Here is a 14468-nt window from a genome sequence, read left to right as displayed (position 1 = left end):
GGACCCATCAACCACCGGCCTCCAAACACTGTGAATTGACAGTTTACCATTCCCCAGGAGGTATAAGGACATGGGCCTTCGCCCACTTGGGAAGTTGTAATGTTCGAAATCCTTATTCAACTCCCCTAAAGAATATACAGAACCCAATGGAACCCTCCACGACCATAGAACATGCCATAGGCCAAATCATTCTAATGAAACTATCCTAAGAACCTATACTATGGAATAACATATACTACTTCATTTAACTTTTTAACTTCCCCTGGGAACTTTTACAGAAACCAGAGACCTTGAAACTCGCCGAAATCATAGAAAATATCATAAGCTTCAAATTTGCAATCGATTGTGGTTACGAAGTATGCATAGTAAGCAAAATACAAGGTGTATATATTTGTCCTTTTGATCAGTGTACGGTATTTGAGGTTTGAAGTACCCAGTCTCCGTTAGGACAAAGAACAACCAAGATCAGATGATGATAAATGTGTCTCAAGGCATGGTTCAAAATTGGTGGAAGACAATCCAATACCATAATTCACCTATTTTAATACCCCATTGAGTAAGTCATATTCTATCATAAACTGCAATAAGTAATGATAATTTTAGAATTATAAGTATCTTTGATGGGTCTGAAGGGTCATAAATGGTATATTTTAATAAACGCTGACAGATCAGCTGTAGGATATGCTTAGTGTTCCTTAGCTAGCAACGAGGCCTACTTGTTTGCCGTCAACCTGATAAATTTGGCCGTGGTTGCTGCAAGCGTAACAGCTCTGCAAGCTGTTCAACCAACTCGATCCAAGTGGCGTAGAAAGTATCGATTTCGTCTTACAAACTAGCAATTCATTAGCCATCTCGTTTCTGATCAGGTCAATTTTATAGGCTGCTGATGTAGTATCTAGGGTAGACTTACATAAACCAAAATATTTAGATGAGCGGTGCCAACTCCCCTCCCCCCCCCAAAAAAAATTCTTTAAGTAGCACAAACCAAAATTGTAAGTATTTTCGATGATTTTCCTGTATTTTCGAGAATTATTAAACGTCCAAAAAGTAGAAGCTGTATTTTTCAAGGAAAATAAGTAAATGCCAAAGAATGGATACCCTGATAGATGAAAAGTGAATGCAACAGCCTGATAGGCTATGCCTCTAGGGGGCTAAAATTGATGATAACTGAAAGCATTCCCGCAGAAACTTACCTCAATAACCAGTCGGCCCAGAACATATAAAGACTGACCCCACATATGGGGTACTTTACCAATAGCCTTCCTCTCCTGCGAGCGCGGTTTATTATACTCATCATTTACCTGCAAATAAAATAATGCATATTATATTTGTAAACCAGTATGAAACTTTCCATTTATCATTACAAACTTCACTATGTATTATCTATTACTCAGAAAATACAGGGGAAAATCCTCATTTATTGTGATACAAAATAGCTCATTTCAGCTGATTTTTATGTATTTCAAGTTTGTGTTATTAACATCAATTCAATTAATATATCAATATCTATTTACTTCTATAGCACCATTTTCACTGTGATACAATGTTCAACAGCGCTTTCCATTAAATTGTTATTATTACCCCCAACATATAACTCTAACCATTCATCAGTCATCTCTCCCGGGAGAGAAGCAACATCAGGGAGCTGTTGGGCGCTCAGGAGTCATCTATCATCAGACAAGGTAGCCATTTACCCTGGAGGCAATGAGGATAGGTATCTTGCCTGGGGACACTACAGGAATCTATGGGATTTGAATCCATGACCTGGCTTCCCAGAGTCTAACCACTCACCCACACCGCTCACTGTTATCTTGTAGTAAACACACAGATTTGATGAGGTGGGCCACTAAAATCATGACCTTTTGACCCCTGAAATTCAATTTATCCTGACCTACTTGAAAGGTTACTTCCAAAATATTGTCTGTGGCAAGGAAGTTATATTTTTCAGCTCATCCTTAACATAGCTAACAACAAACTTGTTCCAGAGCTATTTTGCATCTTAAGAGATAATCTTCTTGAAAATCTTAGAAAAATAGCTTGCGAATTGGCTTCTGAAATTTGATAGAACTGAGTGCTCAGTTCTGTCTCATGTGACTTGCACTCAAAAGTAACCAATTCTGATATTTAAACTAACAGTAAACTTACCTTCTCAGCAGGGACTGAATAAAGTTCAGGCATGAAAGTCATTCCACTTCCCTCTATACGGATCAAAACTTTATCCAGTAAATCTTTATATGACTGCACCTAAAATTCAAAAAGTGGAGAACATTTTACTATTTGATTTTACTATCAAGCCCACTTAATTCAGATCAGTTTAATCCAGATTCACAGTCCATCTATACATAGGCGTAGGGCATATGTAAAATATGATATTTGGGCCGGATTTTTCATAACTGCATTAATTTCCTTGGTCCAAACTGATTTGAATGAAGCGGGCTCATAGTATAATCACCTCTGTAAATAGCAACTGCCAAATTCATGAAAAAGGAAATAGTTTGGTTATAATTTTTGCACTTTTTAGAAGTATCTAGCAACAAATAAAACCTAGAATCTGAATCTATACGACTGAACTTACTTGTTCTTTATTTCCAAAGAACAAACCATCAAGGATGAAATAAGCAAAGAAAACAGGCCACTGACATTCAATATTCTCAAATACTTTCAACTCCCATGGCTCATAGTATAATCTATTAGCATCCTATAAAATAAAGACATAATAGAAACTAGGTGTCTAGGGCCGCCATGCCCACTCGGAAAGAGGTCTGAAATGCTCCACAATCTGACAATTCAAAATTCCCCCCCGGTGAGCAAATAGGCCTATTATTCAGATATCAATCACGTTGAAACTAGCCACAATCATAGAACATGTCATAAGCTACAACTTTGCAATTGATTGTAGTTACTGAATAAATATCCATAGGTACGAATATAAATAAGCAATTTGCATATTATTCAATATTCAACTCCCCCTGGTGGCAAGAACAAAAACCTGGGTAACCCCAATTCCACGTTAGGAGATGAATACTACCACAGTGATGCTATTTGTCAAATATCAAGACTATAAGTTAAAACTTGTCTATATTTTCCACCAACAACCTTTTTATATCTATAAATGAGGAGTGATGACACTTAGATAACTGCTGAAGATGGCTGCTTGACTGATCATAGAATATGTTTGATATGTTTAAGAGCCCTTCTCAAAGTATAACCAACATGAATTTCAAAGAAAAATGGCCAACCACTCAGAAGCTACAGGTCTTGGAATTCAGGGCAAAAATGGGTAAAATGGGCAAATTTTTGGGTAATGTCTATTTCAACCTGTCCAAGCACCTCTGTACAGGGGAATATTAGGAACCAAACACCCCACGATCCCAGCACCTCTGTACAGGAGAATATCAAGAACCGAACGCCCCACGATCCTAGGGGAATATTAGGAACCAAACACCCCACGGTCCAAACACCTCTGTACAGGGGAATATTAGGAACCAAACACCCCACGATCCCAGCACCTCTGTACAGGGGAATATTAGGAATCAAACACCTCACGATCCCAGCACCTCTGTACAGGGGAATATTAGGAACCAAACGCCCCACGATCTCGGTATTTCTCTACAGGGGATTATTAGGAACCCAACGCCCCATGATCCCAGCATCTCTACAGGGGATTATTAGGAACTGAACGCCCCAGCCTTACAAATATATATTCTCAAAACAACCGGCATGGTTAAATAATGACTGGAATGTCTATATGTAGGTTTGCAGCATTGCCAGAGTGCCGGTATGTCGGGAGTGTCAGTATGTCGGGAGTGCCGGTGTGTCGGATTGCCGGTATATCGGGAGTGCTGGTATGTCGGTATGTCTGGAGTGCCAGTGTGTCGGGAATGCCCGTATGTCGGGAGTGTCGGTATATCGGGAGTATCGGTATATTTCGGGAGTAAGATTGGCAGATATTTGGTCAGCATTGTGCATATTGATACATCAGGTAAAAGGCCATTGGACTACTTTTCCATATTTTATACTTGAGCCCATGGAGTCTCTTTTCTCTCAGGAACCCCTCTCAATGCAGATATCAATGCAGGATATCCTTCAATACAGTTTAAAGTCGGATTAAAAAATGATATTTTAGATCAGCTGCCTGTCCCTTCTGGTCCTAATAAGACTTTTATCAGGTGTGTACTACTAAAACTGACTGAACTAGGCCACCTGGAATGTCAGGTTGAAATAGACATTACAAAAAATGACAGCCATTTTGCGTCCGATCGATCCATTGTTCATTAGGCTGATGCACCATGGAGAGATACAAACGTGCAAAAGATCATGATATTGATCAAAACGTTTTCAAAATTTCCCTTGAAAACTTCAATAAAGGTCCAATGGCCCTGTGGCTCACCATTAAATCATTGAGTGCATATATTGTCAAAAATATTATACTAAATATAAATTAAAATTTGGATTGAAGATGTATGAGGCTGACAATATGCGCCTGCGGATGTGTGAGAGTGCTGTGTATACTATCATTGCCGAGTCACTGTGCTATATATAGACTCGCTCAGGTGATTACTAACACACACAGCCATATATCGTAACCTATATTCGCACACACGCAGCCGACTGCTGACGCATGTATATACAAATATACTCACGACGCAGTATTAGATTGACCGCAATTTTACAAGTCAGAATCCATCCATCCACAAAATGTAAAAAAATACAAAGATATACAGACGTTTTTTCTAGAAATCAAAACAAATACCGGCTATGACTTTTTTCTTAAATATAAAAATAAATAACGACTTGGTAGACCCACTACGAACCCTGCCATTGGTATTGTCATACTTGCTATTTCAGATACTGAATTGAATAGCCTACTCGCTTATATTCATGACAAAGAACAAATTATAAGCAAACTTACGATACCTAGTCGAATAAAATAAATAGAAGCGAGGAACTTTAGGAGGTTTATAAAGTGAAGGCCTGTAGGTCAAGAAGTACATCGAGATCAGTCGAACTAAAAACGGCGACACTTCCAGGAAGGATTGAATCTTTATATATTTCAATTCCAAGCATGCAAATTGTCATATGTAAAAACGTGCCATATCTTAATGCAAAAAAGCAGGGTTTTTGCGTGTTTTTCAAGAATAAGACCCTTTAAAATAACTCGATCACTATGACATTTTTGTAGGCTTGAGAACTCGTCAAGCCAAACCATGACACCAAAAATCAATCACTATTGGTTCAATAGCCAATGTTTGTGCCTTGTTGATACACCGGTACTCTATTCATTTTCAATGAAAACTGCTTCATCAGACCGTTTGCATAGGCAAACCTACAGTTCGCCAAAAATGTGTGAAAAGAGCTGATTTTGGCAAACAACAATGGCTGCCAGTTGGCCATCTTGATTCTGATCGGGCCAGTTTTTGGGCTGAAAATGATTTTATGATAGAATAAATTCTCGATTTTAAAATTCTTTCAATTTGTACGTAGTGGGTTTTTATCTTATTATAACTGGATTCCGTCTATGGACGGACAGACGGATGACGGATGAAAAGTGAACACAAGTGGGCTAAAAAGTCCCAAGTGGGCTAAACACTAGATTCTGTCTACTGACGGCCAGGTGGCAACATGTATAAACAATAGGTAGCTAGGTAGTCTACATCTAAATAACAATAAAATTTGACTCACAACTATAAAACCACATGGTCTGGAATACCAGCACTAAACTTACCTCTTTAGCAGTTTTATAACCATCACGTAAAAATCGACAGCAACCATAACGACCCTGAAATATTGTATACAACGATGAATTGAATGTAGCCTTGGGGGAGGGGGCAACCACTAACTCTATCATTCCCTGAATCTATCATTCCCTGATACAAGGTAGGAGCATCACAAGTGATTTTGCATACCCTGATACAGGGTAGGTGCATTACCTGTAATTTCTCAACAATAGTCTTTCTGGTCAGTTCTATTAACCCCTCATCGTCCACTGCAAATGCTGGGAAACTAATTATACTCAATAATGCACTATCTACTTCCTGAAAGAAAGTAATTTATCTCGTCAGTAGTCAAATAATGCCTCCCGGCCAAAATGTTAATACAGTTGACTCCTCTCAACTAGAATCCTATTGAGTCGAAATTCGGCATATGTTGAAATCTTTTTCTGTCTCCTTACTTAAACGGAATTCATTTCTATCTAGCATCTGATTGTCAAACAATCCACGTAGGATCGATATAGAATGGTTTATTGAGGTTTGATTTCTTAATAATTTTTGGCCAATTTTATCAATAACCCCAACTCGAATTTCGCTTAGCGCGTTGATTCTTTTCTGGTCCCAATTAATTTGTGTTGGGCGGAGTCTACTGTAATAATATATCTATACCTTTGAGGATGACTCTCGGGGTAACATTGATTGTAACACAGCCTAAAATATGAGAATAATTTCAATTTCAATTTATTCATCATAAATCCAAAGTACAAGATTGTGAATGAAGAAAAACAACAATAACAACAAACAGAAAAAAACAAAAATATGAATTCATTCAGTAATGAACAATATTGTTATACACAAATGATTAGAATGGACTATTACCTGACATTGTTGTGGTTCATCAGCTAATACGTGTATTACTGAATTTGGACCTCCTCTTGAACTAAATACATCTAATTCATTTATAGCCTCAAGTGCCGCCTATAGTTATGTAAAGAAAAATAATGGTATTTCAGTGCATGTATCCTGCAATTGAAAATGGTTAACCTAACACCTGGTCTAGATTAATTCACATGTGGGTATTCTCTACAAAGTGATCAACACTCGTGACATTCTGTGGACTTTGGATGTAGCCCCATAGTGCCCTTAATTTGTCATAACCCAGAATCAATTTTCCACATAACTTCAATTCAACAAGGGCTCCAGGGATACAATTTCAAGTATTTCAGAAATACTTGAAAATCTGACAATTTCACATTTCAATGACTGTAGGTTAATTGTATTGTAGTATTTATTTTCATTTGGTTGTTACATTATAGCATTTTATTGATATATAATATACAGTGATGAAAATGTAACAAGAAAATGTGGACTACACTGAGAGATCACAAGGATCTATTGGAGCTGTGCCTAACAAATATCACAATTTTTGCCGTTGATGGGAAACCCTATCGAAATTCTTTTGACAATTTACAAAAATTATTTTCATTCCACCTGTGTACCGATAGTTTAATATCGCGGTGGTTGCCACCTGCAATGAAGACAACGGCTTTGTATCGATATTCAGACTTGAATGATGTAGCATTACCGCAAGGGAATTCTTACGAAACATCCCAATAAAATCAACGTGCGTTGTTAGAAATCGATAAAGCCGTATTGAGCTGCCATGTAGCAGCAACTACCCCGACGTACATGATTAAACCAAGATGGCGCAATGATCAAATTGTACTGTTTTCGTAAAACAATTTGATTTTGCAATCAAATCGAATGTTCGTGAAAACGAGGATAGTTGTGGTTAATCACATGACATAAACATGGGCACATTGATTTTTGAAAATGCCTCATAGAACCGATTTAGGTGAACAACAATGGCCGCCAATCGGTTATCTTGATCCTGAATGGGCCAATTTTTTGCTGCAAGTGTGTCTAAGGTATCTGCAGATACATGTGCAAACCAAATATCAAGACAATCCAATGATGCATATTCAAAACTTAAATATAACGGGATTTCACCTACGGACGAACCAACAAATGAACAGTACGGACGAACGAAGAGCGAGCCCAAGTCCCAAGTGGGCTAAAAGTATTGATATTTACCGCAAAAACAATTTTCCATCAATGATAAAGGACTGATCTAGATAAATGTATAAACCCAATAAACTCAATGGAAAGCATTGTAAAATTAGCCCCTCATATATAAATTTATACTATGACTAAGGAAAACTAAATCTATTCGATAGTTAAGAGACATTTGATTGCAACAATATGAAACCATCCCTAAAGAAATAATCTACTGTACCTTCGCCATTCCGATTGAACTTGCATTTAATTCAGGTAGTCCATGGTTTGTTTTATCTCCGCGTTCCCAGATTCCATAATCCTACAAACATTCAGTGAATTGTATGATCGTTTTAAAAGGAAAAGTAAGTAGGCAATCGAAAATCTCCATTTTTTTACCGGAATTCTGTAAGCAGATTCTATGTAGAAGACTAAATTCTGAATGAATGAAACTTCATCTAAAGTATACACAATCTGATGGCCGGATGCCGTCATTTGAGCTAGTTGTAGTAGATATAATGAAGTTGCATCTATTTGTAAATGTCCCCATTCCGTGTCTCCGACCACAGTCGCTCCAGTGGAAACACTAAACTTTGCATGCAAACAGTCCTCTTTACTTTGCGTGTATTTGAATTTCTCTAATTTATCAACTTGTTTCATCATCGACAATAGTAAACCTCTCATTAATTTCACAACACTTTGAGTCAATTCGTAAGCCTTCGCTCGGTCTTCGTCCAAATCGGCATTCTTCTTATACGCTAGAGCTAAGCCCCAAACTGCCAGAATGGAGTATACATTATCTCTAACCCAGGCATGAGGGTGATCAGGCGTAGCTGGCAGTAATCCCGTAACTGGATGCTGAAATGAGCAAGAAGTATAAATGGAGCGGGAATGTACTAAATTTGCCAGGGACACAAGTACCGAGTAAGAGTGAAGTAAAAAGTTGAGGCAAGGTCTACCTGATGTTTCAGAATTGTTTTATTTACAATTCTGTAAAAATAATCCAAACGCACTCCAGAATTACTTCGACTTCTCATTATGGCTTAGTTGCGTTTATTCAATATATGAGTGTATCATCAGTACCCATCACACGGAGAGATTATTCCTGATTCAAGAAGTCTAGTTTTGAAACATGAACTTTGATGAACTAGCTTGCCTGTAACAAGATTTGAAAGCATGAAATTGTAGATAAGTCAGCAACCATCAATCAGAGATAACAGTCAGCAATCTCAAATAGTGTTACCCTCCAAACCAACGTTGGTTGACAAGGAAATGACCTATTTTTCATGTGTAATTTCTTGTTTGAACTAGGGGTCCAGAGGCAGACACACCATGTCCACTAATTGAAATGCTTCACGATCTGAGAAACACCGCTAGTGAATTGATGTAGTATTCGAAGAGCTTAAAACCCCACTCCATGCATTCCCTGCAGGGAGCGGAGCGGTCACTGCTGGTGCCCACTCAGCCTTTCGGCAAGCACAGCATATTTTGTGCAAGTCCCCTTCCCCCAAAAAAAAGGGGGAAAGAGCGCACCGCACAACCTCTCTGTCCTCGGACATCTGAAATTAATAATCTACAACGATATTTACTTACTTGTAATAATAACTCTTCTACCCATAAAATAACACCCTTTGTGCGAGTCCCCTAGAGTTACTTTAATAGGGATCGATGAGATAAAATTAATGGCCTACATGACCTGAAATAATAACGATTAACGGCCACGTGCGATGAATAAGCCGCTATCACTTAAGGCTGGCTTATGTCGACAAGCAACGCGACGCCTACCGACGCAACTGGAAGCAACCACGATCGCAGCCCAGCTTATGTCGACTGCGCTCCGATTCGCAGCAACTGAGGCCGACTAGCGGGATACAAGATCCTCCCAGTTGCTTCCCTGCTTATGTCGGTTGCGATTACTAGCAACTGCAACGGCTCAAATGGTCATGTGATAAGCATTTTGAGAATAAATTTGAATTATTAGGAAATATATTTCTATTAGAAAAGCTATTTCTTTAAGACTTCGATCTTTCTGATAATGTTTTGAATACAACGTGCTAGCGACATCTATAAAGATAGCCGCTCACACCATAATTCTACCAATTTCGTTTCTAGATCTTCGGTCCAGTCCTCTGCCGTGCTGAAGGTTTGGTTTACGTTTTGAACTACTTGGATTTGGAAGTTTATGACTAATTACGAATGACGCTAACTAGTGGTGATAATTTGTACTATGTATATGCGGTCTCTCATTGGCTGGAACCCCTGCGCTCAGTTCCGTCGCATCGCAGATGAGCTTATGTCGGCTGCGATCGAAAGCAACTGCCTGCCTACCGTAGGCCGGAGTAGAACATGGGCAACTAGCCGGATACGGGTTGCGACGAGTCGGTAGGCGTCGCGTTGCCTTCGCAAGCCGGCTTATGTCGAACCGATTGAGGAGCAACTGGCGGCCTCTCGTAGGCCGCTAATCGGCGATAAACCCAGTTGCATCGGTAGGCGTCGCGTTGCTTGTCCACATAAGCCAGCCTTTAGGAACATGAAGCCACACGCCCCTCGCACCGTCGACACGGTAAACGAAACTAGGGGTCCAGGGAAACCATGCCCACTTGGGAAGTGGTTTCAAATGCTCAACAATCTAACAATTTCAACATTCAACGCCCCCTGGTGACCATTTACAAAAACCAATGACCTTGAAACTCACCACAATCATAGAACCTGTCAGCAGCTACGATTTTGTAATTGATTGTGATAACAAAATATGCCTCGTTACCAATTAAATATGGAAATACTAAGTCATTCTACTATTCAACGCCCCCTGGTGACCATATTCAAAACCCAATGACCTCGAAACTCACCACAATCATAGAACATGTAATGAACTACAACTTTGCAATTGATCATGGTAACACAATATGCCTAGGTACCAATATAATAAGGAAATACTAAGTTATTCTACTATTCAACGCCCCCTGGTGACCATATAGATAAACTTATGTCCTTAAAACTCGCAACAATCATAGATGATGTCATGACCTACAACTTTGCAATTGATTGTGGTTACAAAATATGCATAGGTACGAATATAATAAAGAAATGCTAAGATATTGTATTATTCAACGCCCCCTGGTGGCCATATACAAAATCCAATTACCATGAAACTCACCACAATCATAGAACACGTTATGAGCTACAACTTTCTAATTGATTGTGGTAGCAAAATATGCTTAGGTATCAATATTATGTGGAAAAACTTTTTCCCACTTACGAATGAGTACTGGTGACACCAAGATGGCCGCCAATTGCGTCATAATTGGCTGATGAAAAATACCTGTCTCAGGTATAAAACATCACTTTCCAAAGAATACCCATCATAAATTGCAATGAGAAATGATAAACCAGTAGGAAGCTACAGGACTCAGAATTTGGGCCAAAATTAACATTTTTGGGCACTAAAAAGGTCATAGGACGGCCATCTTGAGTCCGATCGACCCAATTTTTGTTATGTTGATGGGCCCTGGGGGGATTCACATATATCCGAAAGATCAAGGTAATTGATCAAAGCGTCTTCAAAATTTCCTTCAAAAAGTTCAAAAATGTGTAAAAAGTGCTGATTTTGGCGAACAACAATGGCTGCCAGTCGGCCATCTTGATTCTGATAGGGGCAGTTTTTGGGCTGAAGATGTGTCTAGGGTAGATACATGTGTAACCCAAATATCAAGACGTTACCTTGAAGCGTCTTCAAAACTTCCCAAAATAACTGGATTCCGTCTACGGACGGACGCTACAACGAACGAATGGACGAAAAGTGAACGCAATAGCCCGCTGGAACTAAAGTCCCAAGTGGGCTAAAAATGAACCGCGTTGATCGAACGAGTTCGAAAAAAGCTGAAATTCCCTTAGCAACGGGGAGCGAATTCATAATAAACAAACCATGCGCCAGTGCGCCCGGTTCAGCCATCGCAGGTTCGAATCCCGGAGAATTACGCTCTCGCGCGCGACAGTCAACCCCAGCCGCAGCGCTGAAATATGTAATCATTTATCAAGTTTAATGACCCTAAAACTGCGATGAGTCGCGTTGTCGTACGATTTGCTTAAAATTTCAAGGCAGCGCGGCGGATTGGCGGCATGGTCTCGCTTCGCGGAGCAGCGACATCGCGGTCAGCAAAAACATTAGTCTCCGCCCCTTCTTTCACCAAATAAGGAATTTGGTACCGCTAGCCACGTGCACTATTAATTTTGAGCCGTATATTCCCGGTACTCGACATTCCCCCCGAGAATTAGAAACAAATAAATATTTTTTGCAAAAGAAATCAATTTTTGTATTGACATTTAAATTTTACTGCTGATAATTTATTCGATTTTTCTGGCAGAAAAAAATTATGCGATCGAAGCGTTTCATTGTATCTTTCATTTTTTCTTGTCTTTCTTTACTTTTCAAATGGAGCTAATTTCTAAATTAACACCAGGTCAAATTCTTCAATCTTGCAAACCGTCTCAGTTTCACCATAATGTCGGTTTTTACATTTCGGGTTTTACAAAGTGGTTTATAAAGCCATTGAAAAATTCCTGATACAAATCGAAATAGTAATCTTTTTAGCAGTGGTAAACCGACCTACCCTGGGTAGCCAAAGACCAGTTTATATTTAGTTAAGAAATGGGTCAAGTTATTTTCATAGAAAATTGAATTTCATTTGATCTACAGATGGAATGAACAGGTTCGTCATAATTTTCCTAATCAAAATATAAGCCAAAATTTTAAATAACCAGAAATTAATCGAACCTTTAAGTTGAAGTTTCATCTTCTTTCCCCCACCAATTAACTATATGCCATATGGCATTAATTTTCATTTTTCCAAGCTTAACAATAAGAATTGATTTAATTTCTTCAATAATTTACGAAGTGGCTACTTGTACGGACCCGTACGAATAATTCCGTAGGCTATTCGTACGCACCCATCGGATAACTCTGGAATTATGTGTATGGGAAGGGATAGGGGGCGCTATTGCACTTTCGTACCCTTCTGTATATTATTAATCAGGGAGGTCTGTAGAGTCAAAATAAATTACTTTTGACCAAAAATAATAATTTTTCCCAAGCCAAAATTCTGATTTGGGGCCGATTTCCTCGATTCAAACCGACGGGTCGGCCATGTTTCCGCACTAATTACCCCCTAAAAACATGTCAAAAATATCTCAATAAATTTAATTGAATTGAATTGACAAAATTTCGTTTTTGGGCATATAACTTTTCTTCATCAGAACATCTTTAAATCAATAGCTAAGTATGAAAATAATGCAAACATACGCGTCATTTTCAGAGATGGTTATGTTTGAAAACATGGTTTTTTGCAAAGTTTTAATGTCATGACATTTCAGTGGAGGGTTAGAAACTTTGATTGACATCCAATAGGTATGGCGTTGTTGACGTCGCGAATCGGCGATTTTACACGCGATTTAGGGCCCAAAATAACATGATTGTAACCCAGAAAAAGTTAGTTTTTTGGGCCAAAAGTTACTGATTTTGAATCCTTAGACCTCCCTGATAATAAATATGCTGAAATAAAAATTTTTGGGAGGGGGGTACGAAAGTGCAATAGCGCCGGGATAGGGTTAGGGTAAGGTGAGGCTATATGTAGTTAAAACATTCGACCGACTGTCAGCGAGCTCGGTGGTCTAGTGGTATGATGCTGCGCTAGTAATTTACTGGCCGAGTCTCGCTCTATCCGCTATTTTTCTCTAACTCTATTCTCCACACTTTCCTTGGATTTTCTAAGGCGTGCACCTCTGTACGCATGCGCGGCGTTAATCGGCCAATCAGCGACGGTTATTAGCGTACAGATCCTATTACCGTACGAATAGCCTCCAGAGTAATCCGGACGGGTCCGTACGAGTAGCCACAGCGAATAATTTAATGCTCGGGGCCCAAATCTACAGAACAATCTCAACATCGAAATAAAATTGATAGACTTTAAGAGTTAGTAAGAGTTTCTTTCCAGTTTCATTGACAACAATTAATTTTCTCGGTGTTCCTTTAGTCACTGACACTATTTTGAGTGTTTTTGTTACACTCCATACGTGAACGAGGTCGTTTTCGAATCGTTATGATTTCTTATTAATCTTAGTCGTAAAAATTAAATCAAGCTGTAGTGACGAAGCGTCCGTCACTTAGATTTCATCTATTACATATTGTTTAATGTAATTGATTGAACCATTTATTACGCCGAGAGGTGCGGATCTGCACTTTTACCCGTGGTTATTTAGCAATGATCGTCCGTGGTTCTTAAATCACTTTGAACATTTATTTTTTTGGCCATGCTAAAGTTTTCGATCCTGACAAGGTCAAAAGCTCTGCTGCGGAATAAGAATTGACGCCGTGTCGAATAGGTAGCTCTAGTCTGAACCCAAACATAATTGATGAAACGTCAAAACGTAGTGATTTTGTAGGTGAAGTATTTAATTAATCCTAAATGTACTCATTCAGCTCAACTCATAGTAACTGCTTTGGCAAATAGAGTAATTAATTACTACTAGTAGTCAATGATTTCATTGGCAGAACTGGTTCCAGATCATCTTCTATTTCGTGTGATTTTAAGTTCTAATTTTACTTATTACCATCAGTATTGCCGTAGACTAGGCGCGATAATAATACGTACCCCTGGAAGGATGGTATCCCGGATGTAAACAAAACAAATCAAAACGATGAAATCG

General features: G+C 38.9%; 1 protein-coding gene across 9 annotated transcripts in view; it reads right to left on the bottom strand.

Annotated features, from left to right (window-relative positions):
• Positions 1-14111, bottom strand: part of LOC141906396 (phosphorylase b kinase regulatory subunit alpha, liver isoform-like) — an 82252-nt gene extending 68141 nt beyond the window's left edge. For 8 of the 9 annotated variants that reach the window (XM_074795657.1, XM_074795662.1, XM_074795663.1 and 5 more), the window contains exons 1-11: positions 14008-14111; positions 8726-8922; positions 8166-8624; positions 8008-8088; positions 6591-6689; positions 6381-6422; positions 5931-6035; positions 5726-5779; positions 2576-2698; positions 2146-2244; positions 1194-1301 (exon numbers count right to left, since the gene is read on the bottom strand). In XM_074795657.1, the coding sequence (XP_074651758.1) occupies positions 1194-1301; positions 2146-2244; positions 2576-2698; positions 5726-5779; positions 5931-6035; positions 6381-6422; positions 6591-6689; positions 8008-8088; positions 8166-8624; positions 8726-8803 (1248 nt within the window). In that variant the 5' untranslated portion in view covers positions 8804-8922; positions 14008-14111. Of the gene's footprint in view, positions 1-1193; positions 1302-2145; positions 2245-2575; positions 2699-5725; positions 5780-5930; positions 6036-6380; positions 6423-6590; positions 6690-8007; positions 8089-8165; positions 8625-8725; positions 8923-13979 lie in introns of all 9 variants that reach the window. The other variant, XM_074795659.1, reaches the window with a different exon arrangement.
• Positions 14112-14468: the final 357 nt, after the last annotated feature.

This window comes from Tubulanus polymorphus, chromosome 5, assembly GCF_964204645.1.
Source record: "Tubulanus polymorphus chromosome 5, tnTubPoly1.2, whole genome shotgun sequence".
Classification (NCBI taxonomy): domain Eukaryota; kingdom Metazoa; phylum Nemertea; class Palaeonemertea; order Tubulaniformes; family Tubulanidae; genus Tubulanus; species Tubulanus polymorphus.
The sequence above is the reverse complement of the archived record's forward strand: the minus strand, read 5'-3'. Positions and strand labels throughout refer to the sequence as shown.